Raw genomic sequence first — 21580 nt, 5'->3', positions numbered from 1 at the left:
AAACATTTTACGCCTAATTCTTTGACTTAAATTAAGCCAAATCTAACCAATTTTTTGGGTAGGGGGTAGATTGGTGACAACTTGAGCTCAAATAGGAGTTGGTTTAAGTTTGGGTTAAATTCAAATTGTTCAGTTTAAGTTTGTAATAAGTTTATTGAAGAAGCCATTGAAAAATACAAAAGAAGTTGTTAAAAATAAAGAAATATAATTATCGGGAAAGAAAAAAGTTGTGTTTGTTGACGTTTTCAAAATGTCATCTACGACAGATGAAAATCCACTTTTCCCGTCTATGGCCAAATTACCGTCCAATTTTTTAGTTAGGGACAAGGGCAAAATCGTCATTTACTATTTAAAACCTTAAAACTTTAAAATTTTATCGTTTCTCCCCTCCAGGTTTTAAAAACTAATAACTAACCCATCCTCAAAGTTTGAAAAGTTTAGATTTCACCCCTAGGGTTTGCTTCCTTCGCCGGCCACCACCGACGGCCGACGCAATCGACCGATCTCCCATCTCCGACTACAAAGGACAACGAAGGACGACTCTTCGTCACCCAGATCTGGAAGACGAAGCGTCGTCCAGATCTGGAAGAACAAACGAAGGATGACGCTTCGTCGCAGCCTCTGGACCACGCAACGAGCGACGAAGGACGGCGACGAGTAGTCTTTCGTCGTCTAGGTGGAGCGATGAAGAGAGACCTCTTTGTCACACGGTGGTGCGATGAAGAGATCTCTGTCTCTTCGTCGCACCGTGCGACGAAGAGATCTCCGTCTCTTCGTCGCACCGTGCGACGAAGAGATCTCCGTCTCTTCGTCGCACCGTGCGTGGAGGAGATGAAGATCTCTTCATCGCACCACCGCCGTCGCACTAGGAGAAGGAGGAGGCCGATGACGACGCCGGAGACGACATCGGAAGATGAAGTTGAAGAATGAGGGTGAAACTGCTAGTTTTGAAAGTTATGGGGGGTGGCTGTATTTTGAAAATTATGGAAACCCTAAGTTTGGGGTTGAAAATGTTAGTTTTCAAAGTTTAAAAACTTTAGGTAAGGTGAAATGTTAGTTTCTAAAACCTAAAGGGGGTGAATGGTAAAACCCTTACATCAATTTTGGGATGAATTTTACAGACTAAATTGAGGGGTATTTTTGTCATTTCATCTAACAAGGGTAAAATGGACATTTTACCCTTATGCAAACAGAAATCATTCATATTAACGGCTCATGGGTGGGAAAAGTGGATTTTCATCTACCGTGGGTGGCATTTTGAAATCGCATCTAAAGTTAGGTGGGAAATAGTCCTTCTCCCTTTCTAATATATAGTAAGAAAATGGTGAAATTGAAAATATTTAATTTGATTTAGCAAAATGGCAAAATATTTAATATATAGTAAGCTCTTTAACTTTCCAGGCGAAGACGATGCCAAATCTGGGTCGATCGGTGTTCCAAAGGAGAGAAGAGAGGTCGTCGGAGCATGGTGGTGCATCGGGAAGGCTTCATCGTCGACGATGGTACCGGATTTGACGTTGGGGATTGAAAACTAAACCCTAGAGGGGGAATGCTATTTTTCAAAACTTGGTCTAAGGGGAAATAGTTAGTTTTTAGGGGTTAGGGGGGGAAAAAGATATAAAATTTTTAGGAGTTAGATTCCGTTAAATTTAACTATTTATGGGTGGATATTTGATATTTTCAAAGTTAAAAAATAGGCAAAATTTTTTCCGCTTATATTTTTTTAGGCAAATGCATAGTAGTTTTATTTTTATAAGCAAAACTTTTTATTAACTCCAAAAATACCCTCTCAGCCCTGTATACGTAGACGTTGGAAGGAAAACTTGAGTGCGTGAGTGCGTGCAGAGTGCGCGCGGTACTTGCGTGGTGCGTGCGGTGCGCGCAGTGCTTGTGGTGCGTGAGCAGTGCGCGCACCCTGATTAATATATATAAACAAAGTGTGAGGGTGCGCGCACCCTTCCTTTTATATATATATATATATATATATATATATATATATATATATATATATTAAATATTATAATATTTAATATAATATATAAAAATAATAATAATAATAATTTTTAAATATATATATTATGTTATTATATATTATACATAATATTATAATATAATAAATATATATAATAATATAATATTATATATATAATATATGTACAGTGCATGCACTGTGCACTCACTGTGCGCGCACTGTGCACTCACTGTACACTATATACAGTGCGCGCTCTGCATGCACCGCGCGCACCACGCACTCCGCACGCACTCACGCACTCTACGCGCACTCCGTACGCACCCACGCACTCCGCATGCACCCACACACTCCGCGCGCACTCCGCACGCACCCACGCACTCAAACCTTTCTTCCAATGCCTATGTATACAGGGCTGAAAGGGTATTTTTGGAGTTACAAAAAAATTTGCTTATAAAAGTAAAACTACGGTGCGTTTGCCTAAAAAGGTATAAACGAAAAATTTTTTGCCTATTTTAATTAATATCCCGGAAACTTGAAAATGCAGCGTATCTTAGGTGGGAAATAGTCCTCTGGCCAATTGAAAATATTTAATTTGATTTGGCAAAATACAGATGAAAAAACCCAACTGGTGTTTGAGTAGGGCGTTAACAGTTTTTTAACTACCAAAGACAGACAGCTTTGTCTTTGTATTGAATTTCAGGCGGAGATTTCAATGCTTCTTACTTGAATTTGAAGAACTAACTTTTTTCATCTTCTCCGTGTAAGAACCCCCATTTGCTTGTTCGAATTAAAATCCGCAATGATTCATTCCTCCATTTCGAAACCTTCAGTCTCATTCTCAGTTCCCGTGAAAGTCCGATGCGATTCAAAGATCGACTCCATTAATCCCCCATTACAACAAAAACAACACGTAGGTCCGTTCACAGGGAGAGACCCGAATGTCAAGAAGCCTGCGTGGTTGAGACAGAAAGCTCCTCAAGGAGAAAGGTTTCAACAAGTTAAAGAATCCCTCTCCAATTTGAAACTCAACACTGTTTGCGAGGAGGCTCAGTGTCCCAATATTGGAGAGGTACTTTTATTTATTTATTTATTTTTTGTAATTTTGTATCTGGGTTTCTCTCTATTTCTTCATTTAAAATTGCGGTTAATTCAATTGCATGTTCGCATTGATGACCTCGTGAATTTCCTGTTTGCGAAGTAACAATATGACTGCTTACATTCATTAATTCCTGTGATGTTGGCCCGGAAATATAAAATTTCCTCAGGTAGAAATTTAGAAATTGATTGTTCTTGTTGTTTTAGTTTTGATTTAGCTGTGAAATGGTTGGAAATGATTTTGGGCAGTGTTGGAACGGAGGTGGGGATGGTATTGCAACCGCGACAATCATGGTACTTGGAGATACTTGCACCCGTGGATGCAGATTTTGTGCTGTCAAAACCAGCAGAAACCCTGCACCACCTGATCCTATGGAACCAGAAAACACTGCTAAGGCCATAGCAAGTTGGGGGTACGTATTTGAGGTGTTGTTGTTACAATACTATGAAGAAAATTTAAGCTAATTATCCAGCAAATGTTATAACATAGGTAACTTGTAAGTTTACCATCTTTCATGACTGCTATTCTGGGGATGCCTTTTCAGAATGAAAATCTCTTTTATTTTACAGCTATGAATATCTTGAGTCTTGACACTTACCTAAGTTTGAATGTATCTGGTTCTTAGTTTCTTGTTATTTGAGAATTGAGGACAGCAATCCTTTTAGCTTATTTTGTATATATATACATCTTTTATAGGTTTGAAATAAATGAAACCATTCATTTAGTACACATCTCTGGGATGGTTTTTTTAATTTTATATATTTGGTGCACATGTGTTATGCATACATTGTTTTGGTGTGTTACCACATGTTTCTGCAGAATTTGAAAAAGTTGTTTGATAAATTTTTTGTTTAGGGTGGATTATATTGTCATAACAAGTGTAGATCGTGATGATATACCTGATGGTGGAAGTGGACACTTTGCTCAGACTGTCAAAGCTATGAAGGTCTGCATTTCTCTCTTACTATATTATTTATTTATATATTTATTTTAATTGCAGTCTTTCTAAGTTATATTTTCTGCAGAAGATATTGGAATTTGAACAATAACTTTGATTGAATTCTTTACACTCCATTTGCAGAGACTCAAGCCTGAGATCATGGTTGAGTGTTTAACTTCTGATTTCCAGGGTGACCTAACGGCTGTAGATACTCTTGTACACTCAGGTTTAGATGTCTTTGCTCACAATATTGAAACAGTGAAACGGCTTCAGCGAATTGTCAGGGATCCTCGGGCTGGGTGAGTTCTGTTGAGAGTTGGAAATTATCTTTATATCATCATGCATCATTTCTGTTCTGACTGAAGCTGTCTTCATTGTCTTCAACAATGTTTAATCTACTAACAATGCCAAAAAAATCTGCTTCATAATTTGAAAGGCTTGAATGAGCTATTGTGCCATATATTTTACTTTAGCAAATCATCTATCTCATACCTGCCATAACTATTCTTCTTAGGTCTTAAGGACTTGCAATCCTATGTTGTAAGCAAGATTCCATTTTAATCTTTAGAACTTAGCCTGTGAATGGGTTGGACTTCAGTTGTATTGATTCAATCTGTTAAGAAGTCAAATCTGATTTGATTTGGCCTGTCCTTGGGGACAGCTATGTGAAGAAGTTTGATAGAAGCGAAAAGTCCACCATTCCCATACAACTTTAATATCTGTCTTTGATACTGTGACTCCACATGTGAACTTGTCTGGCTCTATTTATGTTGATTCGAAGTTCTGTTTCAACTTAATAATGAGTTGAATCTAACTGGCTGAGCTAATGAAACAAAGGAAGCTTCTTATGTGAACTGTTAGGTGCACAAACTTAGCTTTGCCTTTTGGCTGGATGAATGAACTCAGTTCAGGACTGGTGTCAATTAATTAATATGATTGCTTTTGTCAGTTAGTATTTTCTTAGTCTGCATCATTTGTAATAAATGGTTATGAATTCTAATTCGTTATAGCTTGGTAATACAGGTATGAACAAAGTTTATCGGTTCTGAAACATGCAAAGTTAAGCAAAAAGGGGATGATAACAAAATCTTCTATAATGCTGGGTCTTGGAGAAACTGATGATGAGTTGAAGGAAGCGATGGCTGATCTAAGGGCTATAGATGTTGATATTCTAACTCTTGGACAGTATCTTCAGGTTAAGTTTATATGTGAATATTCTAAACAAAATCATGCTTGATTAAATAAACTGGGATATTGAGACTTGGGGCATCTGAAATTGAGAATGATTTTTACTTAAATTCTACCCATTTTTTGGCTTACCAATATGGCTGAGCCTAGTCATATCTCTTATATTTAGCTGGCTGTGATCCTGCTTGTTCCCGCTGATGTTTCTAAAATGATTCAATCTTAGTGCGAGTGAGCCTTGCATCAGGGTTTACCTTTCCCACTATTGTCCCTGTTGACTAAATGTATAATTTGTTATATTCTTGCAGCCAACACCACTACATTTGACTGTCAAAGAATATGTCACCCCAGAAAAGTTTGATTTCTGGAAGGAATATGGCGAGTCTATTGGGTTTCGTTATGTAGCTAGTGGCCCAATGGTAAGCTCTTTTTAATGGTTAACTATGGATAATTGTAGTATATTTGGATTTTGCTGAACACGGACAACTGTTTTAGGGGACTTTCAATGGTTACTCTCTTCAAGTCAATGTTTATTAGGCTAGATGTTGTAAACTTTGCGTAAATTTGATTAACTGACATTATATAACATTGCCTTAACTTCCCAATGTATTCATTTTTCCAGGTTCGATCCTCTTACAGGGCGGGGGAGCTCTTTGTTAAGTCAATGGTAAAAGAGAGGGCTAAAGAGACTGCTTCTGCATCATAGTGGATTTTGTTCATCAGACTCTGGATTATGAAGATTACCACAGAAGTACCAGAACTGGACAGCACTAACATCTTCAGTCCAGGCTTACTGGTTTCAGTGATGGCCTTGCCCTTGATTCTTTAAGGCAAAGCTGCCTTAACCTTATTTCATATATAATCATTTAGACTCTTGATATATGCTGCATTGATTTTTTTTTTTTTTTTTGTTATCTTAATGAAATCTGGCTAATAGACAATCAGAGAGAATGTTTGCTTTTCAATAACTTATCACATATTCAGGATGTATACCTGGTTTTTTCACCAACGCTTTTGATTGTTGTATGTGCAGGAAACTGAAATGTAATGAGATGATGAAAAAAAATTGCAAAAACTAATTTAAGTTGATGGGAATTGGATCCTTACTCCCTGCTTGTGGTTTCCATTGATTGATTGAGAAATATTCTTCTTTAAGAAGAATATGAATTGCTGAAATTGAATATATTTTTGGACACTACCAAGGGAATTTTTTAGACAGCTTAGAATAAGGAAAATTGATAATGATACAGATTGTAGAGTGGTTTCTCTAGCTTTTCATGATCTATATGACCTCAGCTGTGTCCTAGTTTTGATTAGTATCAACTAAAAGTTGGTGCCACTTTCATTAATATTTTTTCTTTTCTACTAAGTGCAAGACCAAGTTTTATGAACTCTGGTATCTGTACCAAACGCAGAGAGCATAAAAGATAAACTGGTAAAAAAAAAAAAATCAATGAAGACTTGAATTTTGCGAAAAGATTCCTGAACATGGAGAAAAACGGCACAGGGACATGTTGAGCAAATGGACCACGAAATTAGTTTATTCTTCCCAAGACTAAGATGTTACCATTTCTAGTCCTTCGTTATGGATGGTTTTGGATAGAGACAGACAGGCATAAGTTTCTTCTAACCATTAACTTTATAATTTTACATGAAAACAGTAACATTTCCAACTACCTATATATTGTTTTGAGCATCATTTTTTTTGCACATGATAAACACAAACGGGTATTTGCTCATAATCCCAAATATGGTATCAAAACACCCATTAACCCCAATGGTTGCTACAATATTTCTAGAGAAAGCGACTCTTGATTTATGATTTAATGACTGAAAAAGGTTGGAGAAAGATTAATGCAACATTAAGAAGATTTTATATCTTAAAAAATGGAGAATTTCTTTGTAACATTTGGTTTAATATTCCAGCTGTCAAACTATTATTAACTTTGGACACATAATCTGTCTTAATAGATATTGTGATTAGAAAAATGGAAAGGAGAATAAAAACTGAGGAGCTGCATGAGATCCTTCTATTTAACCAGGACGCCAAGCAAAATATAGAGAGAAAGAAACTCCCCATTTGACATTGAGAATTGTACTAGTTGAATATAAAAGAAAGTAAGGAAAATGATAAAATCAAAGTGAGATACATGGTGGACAAACACAACTCAGTTACATGGACATGGGTAAACCAAACCTAACTCATCCTCCTTTGTCTTTAAATTTTATTTATTTACCATAAATTTTCATTATTTATTTATTTATTGCTGCTTTCTCACTGTTTTCAAGTTCACATGACGTTACTATATAGCTTCCTTTCTTTAGTTGGTGCAGTGTTGAGTTGCTTTTTGGTCATAATAATAATAATAACGATCATCATCTTCTAGTTCATGTTTGCTTCTTTCTCTTTCTCTCTACGCATTCTCTTTCTGGGTATTTCTTCTTTCACTCGCTTATCCTCTTTTTAATCAATTTTACGCCTTGCTTTCTTGATTTGCTTCATGGGTTTCTTTCTTTTTATATTATTATGTGCTGCTGCTGTTTGTTGTTGTTGTTGGGAAGTTTCGTGTTTTGCATTCCTTATATATGTTTTATGTTGCTTTATGATCAATATGAGATGGATCTTGCTTGTTTTCCTTAAATTATGTAATTTCTAGCAGCGAATTCTTGGTAATTAATTGTGAAAATTGATTAATTGTTTCAGTACTGAAACTTCATGGCTACGGTTTCAAGAAGCTTTTAGCTTGACGGTCACTTTTCTTTTCTTTCTTTCTGTCATTTTAATTGTTTTTTTTCTTTTTAATGGAGAAGTTCAGGCAGGTTCAGAAATTATAAGATACTCTCACTACCGCATAATTGCATAACCACTGGCATCAATGCAGTTTTTTAGATTTTGCAATGTGATACAATTCTTGGCATATTGTAGCCCCGTACCATGTTCTTCTTTTCAGTTGCTTCATAGAATCATAACACAATTATATGGTCACTTGCTTTGAAACATTTTTGTCTATGAAGGAGAAAGATTGTTCTTCGTATTAATGTTTTACATTTTGTTGCTATCTTATGCATCAATATGAATTTATTTCATGAGTCTCTGATTGTAATGGCCGTGAGATTAGACATTTCTCCTTACATGCTTTATTCCTTTACGCCTCATAGAATATACGGTTTAATTCAGACATTTCATGGGAGCTATAGAAGATATTGAACCACCTTGAAACATGGGAAAGGACCCTTAGGGGAATCAACGAGTTAAAAGACTCATCTGTCACACAATCTTTAGCTTGCTCTTTGGGAGATAAGATGGCTTGGCTACTAACCTCCCAAGGGGATGAAGAAACAATTGGTGCAAAAGGCTTCGTAAAAAAAAGCAGAATTCATCAAAATCATAACTAGGGCATTGTACTCACTTGGTTATGATAAGAGCGGGGCCCTTCTGGAGGATGAAACAGGAATACCGTTGCATTCATCTGCTATCAAATCATTCATGCAGAAAGTAAAGGACGGAAAGTGGTATGAAAGTGTGGCCACATTGCATATGATTGGTATATCAGATGAAACAACTGTGAAATCTGTGTCTTTCTTGATATTGGAACAGAAGTTTCTAGAGCTTCTACAAATGGAAAAAGTCAGTGCTGCCTTAAATACTTTAAGAAATGAGATTGTACCACTTCAAATCAATGTGAGCCGATTGCATGGACTTGCGGCCTGCATTATTTCTCCTTCAAAGTCTTCAATGCTTGGAGTCTCTTATCAAGATACTGATGGTGCAAAGTCAAGGTCCATATTATTGGAAAAAATGCAAAAGTTACTTCCTGCTTCAGTCATGATTCCTGAAAAAAGATTAGAATGCCTTGTTGAAAAGGCTCTTGATGTACAACGAGGTTCCTGTGCATTCCACAATACTTTGGATAGCAATCTGTCTTTATACTCAGATCACCAGTGCGGTAGAAACCCGATTCCTTCCCAAACTTTGCAGGTTAGACTGTCTCTGGGCTGACTGTTGGCTTCAGATACTTGAATGCTTCATATCAGTCTTGACATTTCTTTTCTATATGTTGCAGAAGGATAACTAATTACTGGTTTGCCCAAAATTTTCATTTATTTACCCAGATAATTTTTTATGTCCTCTCTATAATTGTTAATATTTCCTTTCCATATTGGTGTAGAAGTTCTGATCTAGATCACAAATTATTGAGATGTCTTTTTTCTTTTTGGCGAGGGAGGATGGTGCTTGGTTTGAATTGGTTGGGCCCTTGATTGCTTGGCGATATTAGGAACATGGGGGTTTGTTTGCTTATTGTATTTAGAACTTCATTCATCATCCTCTTTTAAACTTTTCTTCGGTAAAATAATGATGAGGATTATCTCAGTGAATTGGTGAAAATTTCCAGAGGCATACTAGATTGCATCTCTGCACGCTAGATCCTATGCTGTATAGATGGTGAAACAGAATTTTTCAAAGGCATTGGCCTTTGTACTGAATGTGCATTCTTGTTCTTCAAATGAAGTGATGCTTAGTGCTTCCTTCTACTGCCCCTGTTTAGTTTTGTGTCTTAAAGCAGTCTAGGGAATTGAGAACTAATCTTTGTTCGTTGGAAGACAAAATATTGGACGTGGATAAGTAATTTTGTTGCCAATAATAATTATTGTTACAAGACTACCAGTGCTTAAATGGTGATCTAGTTGGATAATGTGATTCAAAAAAAAAATGTCATATGATTTGGTAGTGCCAGTAATTTAAGGGAAACATTATTGGAAGGGCTAAGATAAAGAGCCATTCTTGAAAAAAAGGAAATGCATGCCTTAAGAAGTTACATGATGTGTCATTTTTATCTTCCCATCTATTTATATATTTTATTTTATTTATCATTTACATCATCCTTGTCCGTATTGTTTTCTTCACTACTTCACAATCATCAATGAATGATGTATTATGGTTTCTCTTACTGTACATACCTTTAATGAACTGCACATTTGCTAATATAAATTTTTCTCATCAAATTTTTACCAAGGTAATGTGAAAAATTCTGTCTTTACAAATGAAACAGATTCTGGAAGCACACACTGACGAAGTATGGTTTTTGCAATTTTCACATGATGGTAAATATTTGGCATCATCATCCAAGGATCAGTCAGCCATTATATGGGAGGTAAGGTTTCTATATGATTTTTGGCTTGTAGTCGTTGACATGGACTTCTACAACCTTCCAGCTTCTTTTACCTCATTTACACAGTGCTAACTCTCTGGAATTTTGCCAATATGAGCACATTTTCAGTAACTAATGTTCTCCATTTCCCTTCTTGAGGGAGTATATTAACTATTGGATAGGATAATGAAATTCAATGAAGAGTTAAAAGCATGGAGACAAGGAAACTTTATTGGCAGATTTAAGTCAAATTTATTGCCTTGAGTGAAATTTTATTGGTATTTGTATAGCATGAGCAAATTTCAAAAAATCATAAATGTTGTGGTTGAATCTATTACTTGGAGAGCTCTCTCCTTCTCAATTCCTTTCATGGAAAAATTTCCCCTTTAGCTCAAACTATCTTGTAGCTGTACCACGCCGATATAAACTCTGCTGAGTGTTTCACTGCATCTTGGGCAGAGTAACGCTGTAATTCAGGGGTTAGTCCTTAACCTGATCTTGAGTGAGGTTTTGTGAAGTCTAACACATTGTGCCATATTAATTTATGGCTTTTCATTTTAGTCAAATTGCCATCACCAAGATTTTATTTTAATTTTATGGCATCCTTGGTGCAATTTAAATGATGTTAGTAGAGACATATTTGCTGGTGAGACATGTTGCTCTTTTGAATTCTGGTTTTAAAAATGTTTGCTTGGGTTTTTGTATATCCACATGGAGAAAATTCATCTTTGAAAAGCGATGTGCTCCTATTCTAATAACTGGAAATCTTGAAATTTCAGCAAATTATGTGAAGCAATTATCATTATAGAAGTATATAATTTTCAGCAGACCTGTACTACAAAAATAGGTATTGAGTATGATAGACCCAAGATGTCCAGAATATTCTAATTGCACAACTGTTTTGTGTCTAGTGTTTCTAGCAAATTGTATTATTGCCAAACAGTTGCTCTTCTATGTTGCTATCATTCTCTGCCAAAACACCAGTTGTCTCATTGCAACTTAAAACTTTTCTCTACTCATGAACTGAAAAGTTCTTCATTTTTTAGGTTAAAGAGGGTGGGCAGGTGTTACTGAAACATAAACTAAGTGGACACCAAAAACCAGTGTTCACCGTTTCACGGAGTCCTGATGACCACCAAGTTCTGACCTGTGGACAAGAGGAAGTTATCAGATGTTGGGATGTTTTGTCTGGAGAATGCCTTCATGTTTATGAAAAAGCTGGTGTTGGCTTGATTTCTTGTGGATGGCTTCCTAATGCAAAAGCTATTTTTGCTGGCATGACTGACAGGTGCATCTGCCTGTGGGATCTGGATGGAAAAAAGCTGGAATGTCGGAAAGGGCAGAAGACATTTAGGATATCGGACATGGCTATAACAGATGATGGAAAGAGGATCATAAGCATATGTACAGAAACTGCTATTCTTTTACTTGACAGGAAAGCTAAATTTGAGAGATGGATTGAAGAGGAGAAAGTAATTACTTCATTTTCATTATCAAAAGACAATAAGTTCTTGCTGGTTAATCTTATAAACTAAGAAATTCATCTCTGGAGCATAGAAGGTGATCCAAAGGTGTTGTCAAAGTACAAAGGTCACAAGCGTGCCCGATTTGTGATCAGATCTTGTTTTCGAGGATTTGGGCAAGCATTCATTGCTAGTGGGAGTGAGGATTCACGGGTACCCTTTTTGTATTTCCCCTACATAGAAGCCAAATTATATGACCAGAAAATGGATGTTTGATTAATGATTCTATTCAAATAAATATAGTTATGCAATATATTTGCCTGCATATGACCTTGATAACAAATGATTGTGGGAATTTTGTTTATATATGCTTATGTAGTATTTCTGAAATTGTCACACATGGGCATATATCTTCTTTTTTGCTTGATATTGCTTTAGCAATGCTGGTACGATTTTCACTTTATAGTTTTGATATTTGAAGTTGTTAGGGAACCAATCATTTTCTTCCAAAAAACAGTAAACAAACATAACAAATAAAGAAAAACTATTTTATTGATAAAAAGGGGATTACAGTTAGATAAATTGACAATTTGAGGAGTCAGGGCCTCTCAATTCTAGTCATTCGAGGTGCCGGAAATCTCTTTAATCAGCCTTAAGGCTGCCCTTAGTTAAATTGCCCAAAACTCTGGTCCCAAAACTCTAGTCCCCATTTTACTCTTATATGACCAGAAAATGGATGTTTGCCTGCATATTCTAACCTAGTTCAAACTCTATTATCTTAATCCTAACGTTACCTGATTCCTTTGAGGATCATCCTGTCTTCAAGTGGGAAAATTAGAAAGTATTTTTTTAGTGTGCAGAATAATTTTTTTTTAATCTACCAATTGCCCAAATTGTTTTCTTTCTTGTTTTCTTTCCCTTCTCTTCCCTTTACAATTCTTTCAGTTTAGGATTGGATTTCCACCAAGCCCTAACTCACCATTTTTTGACCATCTTCCCCATTTCTGGTCACTTCCCGACATTGGATCATCTTCCCGATGTCGATTTGCCTTCCCTTGCCTCCCTTCTTTCTAATCCAACCCTTCTTTGCTTGATCCAATCTTTTCTGCAACTTTTCATTTTTTGACAAGCTTTTCCAGTGATGACTTGTCTTTTCAACACTATATCTCGTTGATTTGCCTTCTCTCTTGTCGGATCTCACTACGTTGATATCATTTGTTAGGGAACCCAACCATTTTTACCCAAAAAATAGTAAACAAACATAACAAATAAAGAAAAAAACCATTTTATCAATAAAAAAATGATTGTAATAGGATAAACCGACAATTCGAGAAGCCAAGATGTCCAAAATCCAGTCATTTGAGGTGCTAGAAGCCTCCCTAATCAGCTTTAAGGCTGCACAAAGCTAAGTTGTCAAAAACTCTAATATTTTATCCCTTTTTCTTCACTATTATTGCATTTTTTATTCTTCTCATATCATGATATCTTTACCTAATTCAAACTCTTTTAAAATCCATAATTCTTTATAATTAATTCAATCATTGTCCTAATCCTTCATTATTAACATATTACACAATTCTTTTAATTCCATTATTATCCTAATCCTATTAGATGTTAATCTATTTGTTAAGAAAATGGATTTTCATTTTACAACAATGATTCTGTTGAAGTGAATATAATGGTGTATGAACTTTTAAGTTTTAACACATACCCAAAAAAGAGTATAGTGCATTATTTTTCTCAAATCATTTCTCCCTGTGTATCGCCTTTCTTTTATTTGTAATATTGTTTTGGTGTCAATGCCTTAATGCTATTTCTTGAAATGAATACTATAGCTTACCATATTTATTTCATATGGGAAAACAGTTAAAGAAGAAATAGCTCCTAGTGCTTCAAGAATTATGAAGCTGGCCTGAACAATTATCCTAAATGGTAATATGTGCTTACTATCTTCAAAGCGGATGGCAGCTTAGAGAGTTTAGGTGAATTCTATGATGCCTAGAAATCCCACCACAGCTGCCTGGATTGTGCAAAAATGACAAATGGGGTTTAGTTAACTCAAGAATCGGCAGCAGCTACTCTGAATCATAAAAAATGCCCTCCCTCTCCCTCTTGCTCCATCTCTGACACCGCATTGCACCTAAGCATACAGTTGCTCACTCTTTTCGGTTTCTTTCATAGTAAAGTAGTTTGCATGCTTGTCTTTTTCCCATCAAGGAGAGGGTTTTGGTTGTAAAAAGGATTGTGCCATTTCTTTTTCCAGGTGTATATATGGCTTAGACGCTCTGGAGAACTCATTGGCACTGCCTGGGCATTCTGGATCAGTTAATTGTGTGAGCTGGAATCCAGCAAATCTTCACATGTTGGCTTCAGCCAGTGATGATCATACAATTCGAATATGGGGTATTGAACACTACAAAATGAAGCACAGGGACCAGAGCAATGGTGTCATTAACCATTGCAATGGAAGTAGTTACAAGTAACAATTACTAAAGATACCTGGCAGTTACAGACATTAATATTCTTCTTTAGTTCATTAACATTTGTGTAGATTCTTCAATCATTTGCTTTTGTTTTTTGCATCCACCGTAGACAAGAGCAAGTCATTAATGCAGCTGCAGTCTGCCATCGCTTGGATCTCACTTGTGTTATTCTGTGTATGCATATGGATTCTCATTCCTGTACACAAAATTTATAATTGTTTTACTGTACTTGAGCTTTCCAGCACCCATTTTTTTCTTTAAATACGCCTTTACTATCTGAAGCTATATGAAGCTTATCTACATCCATATTATATGAAGCTAAAACTAATTTGTTGTTAAATGGTCTTGGCTTGACATATGAGTCTCCCCATCAGCAAAATCTAAGCTCTTTTGTTGTTAGGTATGAATTTTTGTGTAGAAGCTCATCAGTATCTTGCTTATTTCCTACACTTTGTCTTACAAGAAAGCTGACCAGAGTATTCCTTTCAAGAAGCATTTGTCGTATAGGTAGGTATGGAGGGTACATACAATATTCAAGGAGTTTTTCTTATGTTGTAGTAACATCTTTACATAAATCTCATATGAACATCTTATATCACATAGAAATGATATGAGGGAACATGAATTAAAGACTAAAAGTAAAACTGTGATAAATCATATAAAACGGTGACAAACTGTATTAAAAGTGAACAACATTTTAATAGTGAAACAGATTATTGAACCAAAATGTTATGATTGTCACATTTATGAACATTGGTTCATCCATATGTTTTGTGTATGCACCTTTTAGTGGCATTTCTTGGTTTGAATGAATTGCTCCCTAGATTTCATTTAAATAAATTTCAGTTGGAGTTGCATATCTTTGATGAGGCCTTCAACTCTCCGTCTCTCAGTGCCTGATACACTGCTCTGTGTATACTTCATTACTGACTTAATTGTGAAGTTTTGTAGGCTATTGTAACACAACACACTTGATATAGAACTTTAATTTGAATTGGGATACACTTTTTTTGTCTTTTGATATTATTGACAAGAGAGAGCAGAGCTTCATGCCTTACGCCAACAGCTTAATGTGGCTGGAGTCGGTACAAACATCTTCCAGGCATGAGCTTCCACATTGGTTGTCAATTTCCCTTGAAATTTTGTTGCAAGAGTAGTATGTTGCAGCTGAAATTAGAAAAATAGAATTTGAGAACGAATTAGTCCCTCTCAAAGCAAGAAAGCTTCCTATTAACTTTGGTAAATCTTTAATTCAGTATTAACTTAAATAGACGGAAAGTAATATTATGGATGCCTATTTTAAGTATATAAGTTAAAAATTATCAATAACATAATCACATATATTACATATATACTTATTTATGTATTTAAGATATATAAGTATAATTTTATTAATAATGACCATCGGTACATCTTTCAAGCAAATTTACTGCAACGAAATCTTATCTTCAATACGCCACAACTAGATGATGAAAATAAATATTCTTACTAAATGATTGGCACAGTAACGATACCTAGAGATAGAATAGTGGCCACCGAAACCCACATTTACAAAAAATTATCAGAGCTATTATCAAGTTTCCTCGTTATTAATCAACATGTAATTGAACGAGTAAATTATTGAAGTGAAGTGCTGTTACACGTTCAATCTAGTGTATCACACCTCAGACCAGATTCAGTTCTCCAATTAAACCCCAAGTCTCAGAACTTTGCCAGGTTTGAGTGGCCAAATCCCGAGTAATTTCTTTCTTTCATGAAGAATTATTCTATGTACTTAAATTATATAAAAAAATTTGGCCACTAAAACCTTTATATGTCAGAACTGAACAGTAATGACGGTCAATTAGGATAGAAATGATTTCAATTCACACTAATAAGTTGGAATATACTGGAAATAACCGTGCCTAAAATCATCAATAAACTGTAATACTTAAACAAAATTCTGCTGCATTATAGCATTTCAATAAAAATGGAATTCAGGAAGCATTAATTACCCATTCCTGTTTAAAGACATCTAATGAATCGCACATTGCCTCAAAAAGTTTCTACAAAATTTTACAGAACAAACTCCCCTGGAGCCTCCATTTGGGTTAACAGCAGTTCAAAGGCAGACGTCTCACAAAGCCTCCTTAAGACGAAAGGTCCTAGCTATGTTCCTCGCATTGTCATAATCATTGAGCTCAACCAACATTTTCTTCAATCGACGAGCAAGTCCGCCTGTCTCATTCTCAGTCACACCAGCCAAATGCTTCTTCTCTAGAGTCTTTCCTAATGATAGCATGTAATCAACCAATGGTTGCAACTTGCGGTTGCGGCTGTGGCTTCCAGTAACACTTGAACCAGCCCAGACCCCAGATAAAGAAGCAACAATTTTTTCGGTTCTCATGATTGCATCATGAACATTTGATGAAATGCTTCGAACATGTGGCAAAACTTTTCTACACAAAAGTTCATCAAGGACAAGCTCTTCTAAAATTGGTAATGCCAGGATTTCTTTCCACAAGCAGATATTTCTCATCAAACGAACAGACATCCCAAACCGGTATGCTGCAATCCGTGCTGCATTGGGAACAGCATTCATTAAAAGAGGGCTCCACGTAGGGACTGTAAGGTTAGAAACAGCTTCAGCCAGACGGGTACGGATAGCAAGTAGCAATTCTGCAAGTGCCTCACTGGAAGTAGGAACATAGGTTACAACCAAGCTTGTAGCAGAAACAGCATTCCTTGTTTCTCGGGCACTAAGCATGTCCCAGCAATGAGCAATTTCGTGGTGCAGAATAGGAAGTGCAACCTTTTCCACCAGTGTAGGAACGAGGTTAGCATCAGCATCATCAGGGGCAAAATCTCTCCCGTCTTCTGGCAAACCATAATTGAATAGTAAAGAATGCCATTTCATATCAGAGAAATCAGCATCCTCGTGTAGCGGGTCCCACTTTAAGAGTTCCAACCTTACATATGGAGACAAAATAGTAGGAGCACTTAAGGACATGTAAGCATCACGATAGCTCGATGAATACTCTCTCTTACATTTTTCAAACCTTTCTTTAACCAATGAAAGTTCGGAATATTCCTCAGATGCATCACTGAAAATTTCATCGGCAGTCTGAAGCAACAATTCACGGTTTGACTGGTATGCAGAACTCTCACTATCACTTTCATCAGTGCTTGATTCTCCTTCCATTTTCTGATTGGAACTGTCAATATCCATGGATGACAAGAGCTTTGACTCAAATCGAGCTCTCCTACGTTGGCGTGCTTCAGCCCTCCGCGCCACATCCATCCGTTTCTGCAGGTTCATATCTCTACCAAATTCATCTAGCTTCGCTGGTATATTTGTTTGTTCTCTAATGGCAGAAGATGCTGCCTGAGCTGCATTTTTGGCAGCTGCAATCATTGCAGCACTGTTTCCCCGTTCGTTGAATACTGTCATAGCTGCTTTCACACCTGCTTCTACCTCAATCATTTCATCATCATTATCAGCAGCCCTTCTTTCGAATACGGCAGATGCATGTTCTTCACGGAGCTTTTGCATCTGCTCTTCAAGTTCCTCTATGTAATGAGCTTTATGCTGAAAGCAGAAGAATATTATAAAACACTTATAAGTGCAAGTTCTCATAGAAAGCAACAAGCAAAAAGAAGCACAGGTTAACACAACAAAGCAACAAAAGAACAGAAAACTAAACAATTCCTGACAAACATTGATGGAAAGCCCAGGAATATTGAAATAGAAAAATTAATAAGCAATACAACAAGCAAACATCAGTTTTCTCTCTGTCAAACAGATATTGGCAAATATGAGTTCAAATTGAAGGTATCTAAATATCCTGACAAAATGAAACTTGATATACACGAAGAATAATCTATTTCTAATAGATGAAGAGAATTTAGAATATAAAGCCACTGCAGAAGCAAGTCCATACAAACACTTTTTACTAAGAGCCATGTAATTCAGTTTATTTTGTCAAAAGAAACTATCTCTTCTCTTTTTTTTTTCCCCTCTTAGCAAGAATGAAGTGTACCTGAGTTTTACATGGATATCAACAAAAGCATGAACAAGTTATCCACAAAACAATGACCAACCCCAGGGGTTGCAACTAGATAATCAACGCAGCTCAAATCCACTGCATGATGCAACTAAACAACCTCTAGCACGCAAGCCCTGATGGTTATAGAACAAACCTCTATCAAGAGATATCATCAGGAATTCCATGGTACAGATCCAAGAATGATGTATCCAATTCAACCAAATCTTATAGCTTCCTAACTTTTTTGATAACTAATCTATCATAAATCATTTTCGACCAGTTGCAACGGACTTTGTAAATGAACCACTGAAATGCTGATAAAAGCCATGGAAATTATGTGTTTAACCTATCAAATAAGTTATTCCAATTTAATGGGTTCTCTAAGATCACAAAAAGCACAGAGAGACAAAGAGATAACAGGAAGACCTAGAGAATGTAAAAGGTCAAGTAAGAACCAAGGAATGAGACACATAGTAGTACAGGACACAGAATTAGATAAAAGCATACCTGCAAAAATTGACATATAACAGAAACAAAGTCACGAAGCTTTTGCATAAAGATGAACTTCTCACCAGCAGCAGACAGAGATCTTTCAAGATCAGTAATTTTCAAAAGTGAGGCAGACAAATCTTCATCAGCCTTTGTGAGTGATGACATAACTCTACCATGAGTTTCCTAAAAAGAAAACAAAAATTAAGTACATAGTTGTCAGTAGCAATTAAATTAAAATCATGAAACATCTACATATATATCCTGCCAAAATTGGTGCTTTGGGAAAAATTTCAATTCTACTGTAAGAATTATTATATTTCCACAATTATGAATTGCACTTTCTAAAGTTAAATATAAGAATGGAAATGGTACCATGAGATATCCTATGTGCTTCTTCTATATCTTAATTCTTTTTACTGTAATCCTCCCCCATCATTCCTAGCAGTACTTAACTCTCATCAAATTTGCAAATTGTTAGAGATTATGGAAAGAACCATCAACCCAACACCACTTTCTATGAGAAGCAAGCAGAAGAATTTAATCGAGTTAATTGAGAGCGAACTGCAGAAACCAACTTCTGGGGTTGGTAAGCTACTGTTTTTTCTGTATTGTATGCATTTTAAAGTTTGTTAGACATTATTCAGGTCAATAATAAATTGAATTATTAGGTCTTTATTTGATTTAGAGTATGGGAAGTTAAGAATTCGCAAATCCTGTACTTCTACAATCCTACATTTTCTATAGTAGCAGTCTAATCAACACACACACACGCACACCCCTCTCACAATCAAAACATAAAATTTGATGACTTTCAATCCAAACAACAAAATAGACTAACAAACACAAACAAACCTTAAGCCTGTTGATACTATCGTGCACAGCTTTTATGGCATTCTCCCCTTTCTGAGATATTGACACTGTATCAAATCCTTGTAATCCTCCAATTGCCCCTCCAATATTCGGGGGAGCTGCTGTTGGATACAACTTCTGGGGCAACACCTGCGGCGGCTGAGACATGGGAACATTTGCAGTAGCACTAGAAACAACCCTAGCAGTAGCAGAAGAATCATCTATTCTCTTCCCTAAACCCTTCCTCACTTGCTCCTCTTCCCAAATTTTAGCAACTTCATCTTCATCATCATATTCATCATCCTCCACGTTTATCTTCCCAGCATTACCAACCACCACGGGTCTCTCATTCTCCTCATCATCATCATCCTCAAAAACACCCTTCTTCTTTATATTCTTCTTCCCACTCTCTACCTTCTCCCCAAACATAGCCACTCGTCTAGGAAACTCCGGTTCTTCATCACTCAAATCATCTCCACCTAAACGATGGTCACTCCCTCCTTCCAAGGATATATAATCCGGCGCTTCCCGCCCTCGTGATTGCCTCATTCTCTCCCTCTTTGCTCTAATTGCTTCTATTGTAGCCTTATCAGGAATCAAGTCTTTCCCTTTGGCAATCCCCATCGAAGCAAATTTCTTCTCCGTCTCATGTTTATTATCAGAATCCGAATCAGAAGAAACCCTAGCGGGATTGTTTTCGACAAAAGTGGAATTTTGAGGCTTGAGCAGGCCCTTGAGGACAATTGTGGGCTCAGAAGAAGGCGGAGGCTTAGAGGAAGGGGCAGCTAGGGTTTTGGTGTTCTTTTGAAGTTCAAGGAGAGCTTCTTTCGTGTAAGTACCAGCTTGGGGTTGAACATTGGAGAGAAGAGGAAGGCGGTCTTTAGAGGACGTAATCTTGTGAGATGAAGAGGGCTTGTTGAGACGTGAAGAGGGTTTACTTTTCACCCTATTTGAAGATGGTTGTTCTTCTTCTTCATCGTCAGCGAAGCTCAGCAGTTTCTTAGGTTTTGATGACGAGGGTTTCTTAATGGTGGTGGTGGTGGTGGTGGTGGCGGCGGCGGGGGCGGACACAGTTGAGGGAGTGTTCTCCGTGTTGTCTTCGTCGTCGTCGCCTCGTCGGCGGAAATTTCTAGCTCTAGAGGTGCTCATGGTGGCGGTCTCAGAACTCAAGATTCATACAATTACTCTTCGTTTTTCTTTGTCCCTCACACTCCGTTAAGTTTGAAAAATAGTCCATATATCCATTTAATGTCCATTATCAAGTCTGCACTCTAGGTTTGAAAATATAGGGAAAAGGGCAATATTTCACCCAAGTTTTAGTTATATCTCAAAAATCATATTTATTATAAATAAAAATGTCAACATTCACTCATAGGGTAATTGCTATTAAAATTTTTAATTAGAGAGAGAGATAAAATCATCATTTTACTTTTAAATCTTAAGACTTTAAAAATTTATATTATTTTCCTCTCTAAGTTTAAAAAATTAATAATTTTCTCTATAATTAAACTTTGAAAATTTCACTTTTTCCCCCTTTCTAGGTTTCAATTCGGGTGGCTTAGGGTATTTGACCAATGATCGGAAAGAAACGACAGTCTTCTTTGATAAAGGACAATCCTTTGTCATTTAGATCAAGAAGAAACAATAAAATATGATGTTTTATCGCCTTTTATCATCGCATTTAGATGTGACGAAGGATGAAGAAGTTTATCCCTTTGTCGCACATCTTCCAGAGGATGCTTTCTCATCTTTTGTGGTCGGATTTAGAAGATGGATGGAAAATAGTCAACCATCAAAAGAATGGTGGTGGCTAGAGAAGGAATACAAATCCTAAAGGTAAAATTTAACTTTTCAAATTTTGAGAATAGGATGAAGTGTTAGTTTTTAAAACTTGGGAAAAAATCATAAACTCTTAAGGTTTTAGG

General features: G+C 36.4%; 2 protein-coding genes and 1 pseudogene across 2 annotated transcripts; 2 read left to right on the top strand and 1 right to left on the bottom strand.

Moving 5' to 3' along the window:
- Positions 1 to 2580: 2580 nt before the first annotated feature.
- On the top strand, positions 2581 to 6299 carry LOC123214458 (lipoyl synthase 1, chloroplastic-like). The gene is made up of 7 exons (XM_044634226.1): positions 2581 to 3041; positions 3317 to 3480; positions 3924 to 4014; positions 4150 to 4307; positions 5032 to 5203; positions 5502 to 5612; positions 5816 to 6299. The coding sequence occupies exons 1-7, from the start codon at positions 2772 to 2774 to the stop codon at positions 5897 to 5899; spliced, it is 1050 nt and encodes a 349-aa protein (XP_044490161.1). The 5' UTR covers positions 2581 to 2771; the 3' UTR covers positions 5900 to 6299.
- Positions 6300 to 7647: 1348 nt separating this feature from the next.
- Positions 7648 to 14533, top strand: LOC123214454 (annotated as a pseudogene).
- A 1686-nt stretch (positions 14534 to 16219) lies between these two features.
- On the bottom strand, positions 16220 to 20914 carry LOC123214452 (transcriptional repressor ILP1). Its single transcript, XM_044634221.1, has 3 exons — positions 19659 to 20914; positions 18822 to 18989; positions 16220 to 17857 (listed from the first exon to the last, which is right to left on the bottom strand). The coding sequence occupies exons 1-3, from the start codon at positions 20802 to 20804 to the stop codon at positions 16406 to 16408; spliced, it is 2766 nt and encodes a 921-aa protein (XP_044490156.1). The 5' UTR covers positions 20805 to 20914; the 3' UTR covers positions 16220 to 16405.
- Positions 20915 to 21580: the final 666 nt, after the last annotated feature.

This window comes from Mangifera indica, chromosome 4, assembly GCF_011075055.1.
Source record: "Mangifera indica cultivar Alphonso chromosome 4, CATAS_Mindica_2.1, whole genome shotgun sequence".
Lineage (NCBI taxonomy): Eukaryota > Viridiplantae > Streptophyta > Magnoliopsida > Sapindales > Anacardiaceae > Mangifera > Mangifera indica.
Note: the sequence above shows the minus strand (reverse complement) of the source record. Positions and strands in the feature narration are given on the sequence as shown.

Excerpts from the sequence above, each read along its gene's own strand:
- LOC123214458 (XM_044634226.1), top strand. The coding sequence starts at position 2,772 with ATGATTCATTCCTCCATTTCGAAACCTTCAGTCTCATTCTCAGTTCCC. Across the intron at positions 3,481-3,923 it reads AAGGCCATAGCAAGTTGGGG|GGTGGATTATATTGTCATAA; the intron begins GTACGTATTTGA and ends TTTTTTGTTTAG. Across the intron at positions 4,308-5,031 it reads GTCAGGGATCCTCGGGCTGG|GTATGAACAAAGTTTATCGG; the intron begins GTGAGTTCTGTT and ends TTGGTAATACAG.
- LOC123214452 (XM_044634221.1), bottom strand. The coding sequence starts at position 20,804 with ATGAGCACCTCTAGAGCTAGAAATTTCCGCCGACGAGGCGACGACGAC. Across the intron at positions 18,990-19,658 it reads ATAGTATCAACAGGCTTAAG|GAAACTCATGGTAGAGTTAT; the intron begins GTTTGTTTGTGT and ends TTTTCTTTTTAG. Across the intron at positions 17,858-18,821 it reads TTATATGTCAATTTTTGCAG|CATAAAGCTCATTACATAGA; the intron begins GTATGCTTTTAT and ends TTCTGCTTTCAG.